General features: G+C 41.8%; 1 protein-coding gene across 6 annotated transcripts in view; it reads left to right on the forward strand.

The window, feature by feature from the left end:
* Nucleotides 1–9,306, forward strand: part of ZBTB17 (zinc finger and BTB domain containing 17) — a 417,671-nt gene that overhangs the window by 75,519 nt on the left and 332,846 nt on the right. For all 6 annotated transcript variants that reach the window (XM_078642537.1, XM_078642540.1, XM_078642535.1 and 3 more), the window contains one exon: nucleotides 400–582. In XM_078642537.1, the coding sequence (XP_078498663.1) occupies nucleotides 400–582 (183 nt within the window). The remainder of the gene's footprint in view (nucleotides 1–399; nucleotides 583–9,306) is intronic.

Genomic DNA, 9,306 nt, shown 5'->3' on the forward strand with positions numbered 1-9,306 from the left:
GGGTCTTCTTGCTAACACATGCTTTTTGTTGCTTTGAGATATTTTTATCACCATCCCTATACCACTTTTTTTCCAGATGCTCGTAATGAAATTGTAAGCTTTCTTGCTCCTACCCAAAATCTTCCTGAATAAAGGTTACACGTTCCAATGTTAGCCCGGTGCTTCTTTGACTTATCTCACAGTGCAACCACTGACATAGTCTTGCAGGCAGTAATAGCAGCTTCCTAGCAGTACAACCAAAGCTCGGGGTCTGTGCAGCAAATTCTAGATATATTTATGCAATCTTTTGCTTCAGGCCCCATTCACTTGTAACACGCTGACCTTACTACACTGTGTTCTCAATCTGTTTTTCACAGACTTATGACTGATTTGTTTTTGGTGCCTTTATATTCATGGTAGGGGAAGTGAGCGCAGCCGAGGAAGTAAAAGAAGCATCCAGGTTGGGTATCCCAAGTGAAACTGCACCGGTCGATGAAGCACCTCCTGCTAAGGAAGAACAAGAAAAGATGGAGATAATTACTAAAGTGCAACCCCAAGGTGAAATTGTCAAAGAGGTCGACGACAAGAATGAGATATCAAAAGGTAAGTGACATGTGCATGTAAAATAATAGTTGAATTTACTCTTTTAAGGCGGTGCTGCCAATGTTGTTTGTTTTAATACTATGTGCTGAAAATAGTGCTGTATTTTAATATAGTTTGAGATCTAGTCTTGTATGGAAATTCCTCTTGTCTTGCTCAAACATCTTAAAAATAAGATAAAACTTTAGTCCATGTATTTCGGTGTTTTATCGACATATGTTAAGGAACCACAGAGCAACTACGCTTTTGAGAAGATCTACTGTTTGGTATGCTTGAAATCGGCTACACCAATTCTTATACGAAGAGTGACCATAGAAGAACGATATTTAATGTCCGGCTGCATCTGTTAACTATACCAGAGTATCAAACCTAATATCTAATTTTGTAGATCTCTTTTAACAGGAGCTTGATTTAGAGTTGGGATGCAGTGTTCAAGAGCTAAACTGTCAATGTTGCTCTTTCCTCATATCTGTGACTATTATTGACAAAAAAAAGAAAACTAAAGAAAAACCCTTTGCAACAGTGACTAATGTATTTGATATTAGAGGAAGCATTCCTCTCCTATCAGGATTATAGGAAATGTCACCTGTAATTTTGTTGAGTACCTGAGGGAACGTTTGGTGAACAATATGAAAGGGCTTCCTCTATGTGCAAATCTTTCTTAAGTGCTGAGTTGCTGTTGCTAACTTTGTAATAAATGTACATATGCATACACATATAAACTAGATGTACAGATTTACTGATTGTAATATGCTATTTAATACTATTATTTAGTGCAGCGAAAGACCATACATCAAGAGGGAAATGATTATATGTATCCTAATACCTCTCTTCATTCTCAGCAGTGGTAATGAATGGTATATTATCTTGAATATCTGCATATACCGGTTATGTTGCCATGCTTTGTTTTTATATTTAAATGTTTTAGACAAAAGTATTTAAACAGAGCCCAATCTAATTACATAGTCCTTGTGAGAACTGGCAAAGTTATGTTCCCTATAAAATTAGTTTAAAGTGGAATGCATGGAAGCAGTATTTAATGTATTCTTCGGTTGGGTGAACTTTACTATAGTAATAACATTAAATATGACTTTTGCCCACTAGTAATAAATGTGTGTTTATTAATTCAAAAAAATCCCTTCAAGGTTGTATTGGAAGCAGCTGGATGCCAATTTTGCAGTATTAAAACCAGGAAAAGTAGTGGCATGGGCGAATTAGTCCTTTTTCCACATCGCCGACTTTTGAAACAGGCTAGAGAGTTTACATTCACAGATAACCAGGGCAAACTAACCTCTTAGGTTTTAGTGTTTGTGAGAAAGTGCCATCTTTCTTGCATTGGTATGCCCCCAATTTTTCTGAACTGCTGATGTGCTTTGACTGAGTGCGCCCTAGGTTCCTGCAAACCAGATACCCAGGGCCTGTGTTCCTTCCCTAAAACTGTGTTAAAACTATAACCCAATTGGCATCTCTGGCCACCTGTCAGCCCCTAGTAAATGGTACCCAGGGCATGGTGACCAGAGAAGACCCCTGAGGGCTGCAGCACTTATTGTGCCACCCTCAGGGGCCCTGTACCCTGACACCCACACACTGCCTTTGCAGGCTGAGTGTCTAAGTACAGAACTAAACAAAGAGTTGACATGACACACAATGTGTGCCATGCCCACAGAACCCACTGCCCAGGCATACTTCAGTCACCTCTCTAGCTGGGTGGCCTATACCAGAGGTGTGGGCACAGGTGCATGAGCCATGTGCCCCTACAGTACCCAGGGCCATTCCTGGGCACTGTAAGTGCAGTGATGCCATTAAGAGTACATGGTGCTGGGAGGTTGTCATTATGAACTCCACAGCACCATAATGGCTACACTGAAGACTGACAAGTTTGGTACCAAACTTCTCAGCACATTAAACCCGCTCTGTTGCCAGTGTGGGATTTAACGTAAACTGCACCAGAGGGCATCTTAGAGATGACCCCTGAAAACCTAACCTACAATCCACGTCTGGGCTGAGTGGCTGCAGAGGTTGCCGCACAGCAGACATGTTGCTGAACCCCTGGGTGGAGAGCCCCCCGCTCTCCTGGGCCTGCAACAATGCACATCCTGGGCGAGGTGCTAGGTGTCGTCCCCCAGGATGGGCAGGGGGAAGCTTCAAATGTATGCCACCTCTGTAAGCTTCTCCAGACCATTTGCTGTGCCCATCAATCGGCCCCCACCAGTCCTAACCCCCACTCTGGCGGGAAGACTGGCGGGAAACCATACGTCAGGAAGGGCGGGTGTGCCAGCTCTGCCAACTCCACCCCTCATGTGGGAGAGGAGAGGTGAAGCATGACCCTGGGCTCCGGCCATCTTGAAGATGGGGAGCCCTGCCCAATCACAGCTAGGCTCCTGCCCCCCTTCCACAGGAGAGGAGCAGGCTAGGGGGTGTACCCACCCCAGGACAGGGACCCATTGGTCCCTGCCCTTGCTCTACCTGTAACGCCCCTAAATTTAGTATTTAGGGGCACCCTGAACCTTCCTTCCTCAGATCCCGATTTGCAACAACAAGATGACCAAGAAACACGAAGACCTGCCGTACAACTGCTAACAAAAGGACAACGCCCACTGACTTGGCCCCAGAACTCTACAGGCCTGTTGATCCTTGAACCTGCTCCTGCGAAGCACCGGCGTCTCCAGCGGAGAGCAACCTTGACAACCCCGGAGGACCTGCCTGCCTTAAACCTTCCAAAAGACTGGGACTCCCATGACCAGTGGTTCTGCTCCAACAGCAATACCCCTGGTGCCAGCCAGGAACCGCAAATCCAGCCCACTCTGCGCCCGCCAAGCTCAGCCTGTGCCTGAGTGATCCAAGACCACGAGGACGTCCCCCCGGAGACTGGGACCCGAAATCCAGTGCCCAAAGATCCTCCTCGACGACCCAGACGACGCCTGCAGCCTCAGAACCAGGGCCCCCCTCCAACCGCGACCAGCTGAGGGTAAGATGTCCCGACACCAAAAGACACCCCTGCACCCGTCGCCCCATGGCCCCCTGTGCCCTCCTTTGGGGTACCTACCTCTTCTCCAAGTACCCGGGTACTGTAGGGGCACAGGGCTCATGCACCTGTGCCCACACCACTGGCATAGGGCACCCAGCTAGAGGGGTGGCTGATGTATGCCAGGGCAGTGGGTTTTGTGGGCATGGCACACAAGGATGTGTGCCATGTCGACTCTTGGTTTAGTTCTGTTCTTAGACACTCAGCCTGCAAAAGCAGTGTGTGGGTGTAGGCCCCCTAAGGGTGGCACAATGAGTGCTGCAGCCCTTAGGGGTCTTATCTGGTCACCATGCCCTGGGTACCTAGGGTCCCATTTACTAGAGGCTGACAGGTGGCCAGAGATGCCAATTGGGTTTTGGTTTCAACACAGTTTTAGGGAAGGAACATAGGCCCTGGGCACCTGGTTGGCAGGAGCCCAGGGCACACTCAGTCAAAGCACATCAGCAATTCAGCAAACAGTGGGGGCATACTTATGCAAGAAAGATATAGGCCCTGGGCACCTGGTTGGCAGGAGCCCAGGGCACACTCAGTCAAAGCACATCACCAATTCAGCAAACAGTGGGGGCATACTTATGCAAGAAAGATGGCACTTTATCACAAGATGCTTCCGTGATCAGGGATTGTTTTGGGAGAGGTTGATGGAATGGAACTCCCACCAGAGATTTAGGGTGAGTCCACCAGAAAATGGATCTCTTTGCTGACTGAGATAGGAGAATTCAGTCTTCCCAATGCCCTGAGGATTGGTCACATTTGTCCTCCAGATCTTGCTGTAAATGACTCATCCTCATTGTGGAGTTGGGTATGAGAAAAATGCAAGTGGCCATCGATCCCAGTGGAGATGCCACTTGCCTCACTGATGGTTGATGTGCCTGGAGGATGATACTGCACTTGTTTCTCATCGATAACAGTCTCTCCTCCGAAGGAAACACTTTTCCTAGGCCGGAGTCCAGTGAAGTGCTTACATAGTGGTGCGCTTCAGTGGGCTGATGAACTGATTTCTCCATGTTCCCGTGAAGTGGTGTAGCAGATCTAGGCAGATGCAATAGTGGTCTGCACCATGTAAGGAGACGATCCCTTCAACAGCCAGTCGTCCAGGTATGGATACACAAAAAGGCCTTGGCGATGTAATGCTGCGGCCACCACTGCCATGAATTTCATGAATACCCGTGGCGCAGATTTGAGGCCGAACGGCAAGACTCTGAACTGGTAATACTTCGCGCCTACCAAGAAACTCAGGAACTTGCGATTGAGTGGAGCAACTGCAATGTGGAAGTATGCATCTTGGAGATCTACCGAACACATCCAATCCCCTTTCTGTAGATGTGGATATATTTGATGGAGCACCAACATGCGAACCTTCTCCTTTCGTATGATTTTGTTCAGAGATCAGATATCTACGATCGAGTTATTCACATAGAAACATCTGTTTTAAGAAATTGAATGGAAAGCCCCCTCCCTCCCCCCTTGATTAAGTCACACCAAAATTGTCAGTAACAGGTCTAGTTGGCAGATGCTTTTTTTAAGCAGATCATTGCCACCAATGTGTGTGTAATCAGAGAAGTTGCATTTTGTTGCTACTTATTTCTCAACCTTAATTGCAGAGCTGCAAATGCAGCCACTGTAAAATCTGTGTGTTTGTTTTTTATGGCATTGGATTCTAGGAGGGACACAAGTTTTGGGCTTCTTGGCAAATAATTGAGAAATACTTCTGCAGTATTCTCACTACCAGAATTGTAGATTCTGTTGGTATCTCGAATTTCAGGATGCTCGAATACTCCAGTATTCAGAGTTGTTTGGGGAGCCCTAAAAATTGGATAATTACAGGATATTGCACCGGATTCCCATAGCAATTATCCATTTATGCTCTTGGGCCCCTGCCTCTGTACTTCACCAGTTTTTCCTGATTACTTTCAACGACCTGGTCCTACCTTTCTTAAACAAAACCTTAATATCTCCTCCAAACCGGTGATAGTGCTCTTCCTTACCCCTGACCACTAGAGGGGAGGAGTCAGAGGGAAGAGTTTAGAAAGGTTTGTTTTAGGGAATCAGTATATTAAAAAGAGGTGTCAGATGATGCAAGGAGGGGTAGAGTAGGAGAGAGTCTAGAAAGGGTTATTTTGGCGATCATAGTAGTGGTATGGTGTTTGTGATAAATGAGAGAGTGGATGTATTGATAGATGTATAGGATGAGAGATAGGGTAGTGCATTGGAAGGAGTACTAGAAAGAAGTTTGAGATGAGTCAGAAGGTTGTGCTAGAAGATATATTGAGCGAATTATAGGCTGAGAAATAGGGTAGTGCATTGGAAATGCTAAATTAGAAGAAAGTGATAAATATATAGATCCATAAGTACATTGAAAGTATATAGATACATAAACGAGGTAAGTATATGTAGATTAACCCCTTCCATGCTCATGACGAGCTCAGCTCGTCATGAGGCACACTGGAGCTGTGCTAATGACGAGCTGACCTTGTCATGAACAATGGGATTATCATAAAATCAGCACAGGAGGGGAAAAGCCTTAGCAGCCAAGGTGTTAAAGATGTTGATAGAGGCACAGGATGAGAAATAAGGTAGTGCATTGGATATGCTTTTTCAGGAGAAAAGTAACAGACATACAGATCCAAGTACATGGAAGGTACATAGATGCACAAAGGAAGTATGTACATGTAGACCAAAGATGACGATTATTTATTTATTATTATTATTATTTTTTCTTTTAACAATATAGAATTATTTTACATGTTTATACAAAGTAATAAACAAAGATAGGTACATATCTATAGTGCAACAAATGCTTATATACAGAGAGATATGCTGTAAATTTCTGTTTGTGTATGGTGCTTATGTGGGGAAGAGCCAAATCTTGAGTAGTTTTCTGAAGATAAGGTGGTTGTCGGTGGACCTTATGTTGGGGGGTAAAGAGTTCCATAGTTTGGCTGTTTGAACAGAAGGATGTGCCACCCATGGTTTTTTTCTTGTATGGTGGGATTTTGAGGCGAGATGCTCCTATAGAGCGGAGGTTCCTTTGTTGAATGTGTTTGGTGATTTTATTCCTGATGAAGAGTGGTCCTATTCCATGTATTGCTTTGTGGGTGATACAGAGCAGCTTGAAAGTGGATCTTGAAAGTGGATCTTCTGGCAACCGGTAACCAATGCAGGTCTTTCAAGGCAGGGGAGATGTGGTCTCGCTGTTTGATATGCAAGAATAGTCCGTCAGCTGAGTTCTGAATCCGTTGTAGTCTTTTCATGGTCTTTAAGGGTGATCCGTGGTAGAGGCTATTGGCATAATCGAGTTTGGATAGAACAAGGGAGATGGTAGCTTGGACCTTGTGTGGAAATAGAGTAACACAAATTATGCAAAAAAAAGAGAACTTCCGAGAAATGTTTGTGCATGCATATGTTTGTATATACATGTACGTGTATGTATATACATGTATGTATATATATGTGTAGATATATATGTATGTGTATATATGTATGTGCAGATCTGTATATATGTATGTGTGTATATATTTGTATGTGAATATATATATATATATATATGTGTGTGTGTATATATGTTTGCTTGTGTATATGTATGTATATGTAAAACAAATACCCTTTCAGGCATTGAGTGACACAAATTATGCAAAAAAGCAGAGAACTGCTGAGAAGTTTGTGCATGTATACGTTTGAATATACATGTGTAGGTATGTATATACATATGTAGGTATGTATATATGTGTGTGTATATATACATACGTATATGCATGTGTGTATGTACATGTTTGTGTATGTATGTACATGTGTATGTATATACGTGTTTGTATGTATATAGGTGTAGATATATATTTGTATGTGTGTATATATGTGAATATAAATGTGTGTGTTTATATAGAGGTGTGTATGTGTATATATAGATATACATGTATGTGTACATGTATGTGTATATATATATATATATGTACGAATATATATGTATATATCTATGCATAGATGTGTGTGTATATGTACGTAAATGTATGTGTATATAATGTGTGTATATATATATATATATATATATATATATATATATATATATTTATTCCTTCGACTCCTTTCCCCTTCTTCCTCCCAGCAAAAAAGGTCACGGCACTGCAGCAGGCAAGTTTAAATTAAAGATTTATTTTTTCAACACCATGTGCAAAAAAGTGCAAAATTACAGGACGGCCTATGCGTTTCAGCTACATCTAGCCTTCAACTGGACCATAGAGTCCTTAGGCGTCTAGATACAATTTAAAGTGTTTACGTGCTAGTACCCTTCTCTATGTCTCTAAAAAAACTAGACAAGTAACCTCCTTCACAAATTATGGCTCAAATTCATCGCCATTTTGTTTGCACATCAAAGTACAGTACTATTAAAGTGCGATATCACCATTTCATTGTAAATTTCCTGTAAAGTACTTAAACAGTTCGACATGCGATTTTATAACGACTTCCAAATTGTAACCACAATGTTTTCTCTCTCAGTATTGAGGTTCAATGTGCACATTTCATCGAGTTTCGAGTTTGTTATGAGTAGTCCAATTGTCAGAAAAATGTTTCTACAAATTTCTACAAAATTTTGCAAATCTATACAAATTTCTACAAATCTTTACAAGTTTTTTAAAATGTGAAGTACATTTTCAAAAATGCTAGAGCTATCAAGTTACTAGCTATATATGGACTATCTACAAACTCCTCTGCTATGTACACCCTAAAACCCATGATCATTGCACCATTGTGGAAACATCTGTACATATATCTCATATAGGAGCTCTTTTCTACAAAGGACTCGCGCCTTCACCCCATTGGCTAACCAGTTTTTACCATGTGATCCCTGGGCAAAAATCAAGTATGTAACTGCCTAGGATGTCGTTGTCTTCTGGGTCAAGTACCCAATCACATTTTATCTTTCTTATATGTACACATGGGTTCCTTATTGTTAAGGTCCTAATACCAGGGTGTTCATGAATTCTGTAGAAAGTTTCCTTGTTGATGATTCAAGATTGTTATTGCCCTCTAGAGATTGTGTATACAGATTTCACGTTCCAGGGGGAAGGTCAGTTCATATTTACACTCTATATACAACTATTTATATCTTGCAGGGAAAGCTTTCCTTATTCTTTGCTGATAATTCATGGTTCCATCTTATTTACAAATGTACATACAGTTCTGCATCCAAATTATGTCCATGTGGGTATTCTGTCCCCATTCCCAAAAATCATCCTTGATTCCATTTTGTATGTTTATGTATATATAGATATTATTTATATTTATGTACACATGTATAAAATTGTGTAATGTATGTATATATGTATGTGTATATATGTATGTATATTCTCCATTTTCCTGTTTGCTTAAAAGGATGATGACACCACGTATAGATGCCAAAATGCTTTATTGGTCGGCCAACATTGTACGCGTTTCGGCTGCAAACAGCCTTGCTCACAAGTTCCGAGGTGAACGTCATTGTTTGTTATATTTAAAGACAAATCTTTGCTACTAAGCAAAACCTAAAACTGACTGTTGCGACTCTTAGAAATTAATACCAACATTTAATTTAGTTAAGATAATCTTCTATCACATTTATATCTGAGTCTTTAATTCAATTTAATTCACTCAAACTTTTGGCATCAAATATATTATAAATTCATTCAGTCTGTTACTCAATATCAAATTCATAATCAAAGATGTATATG

This window comes from Lissotriton helveticus, chromosome 5_1 (assembly GCF_964261635.1).
Source record: "Lissotriton helveticus chromosome 5_1, aLisHel1.1, whole genome shotgun sequence".
In the NCBI taxonomy this organism is placed as follows: Eukaryota; Metazoa; Chordata; class Amphibia; order Caudata; family Salamandridae; genus Lissotriton; species Lissotriton helveticus.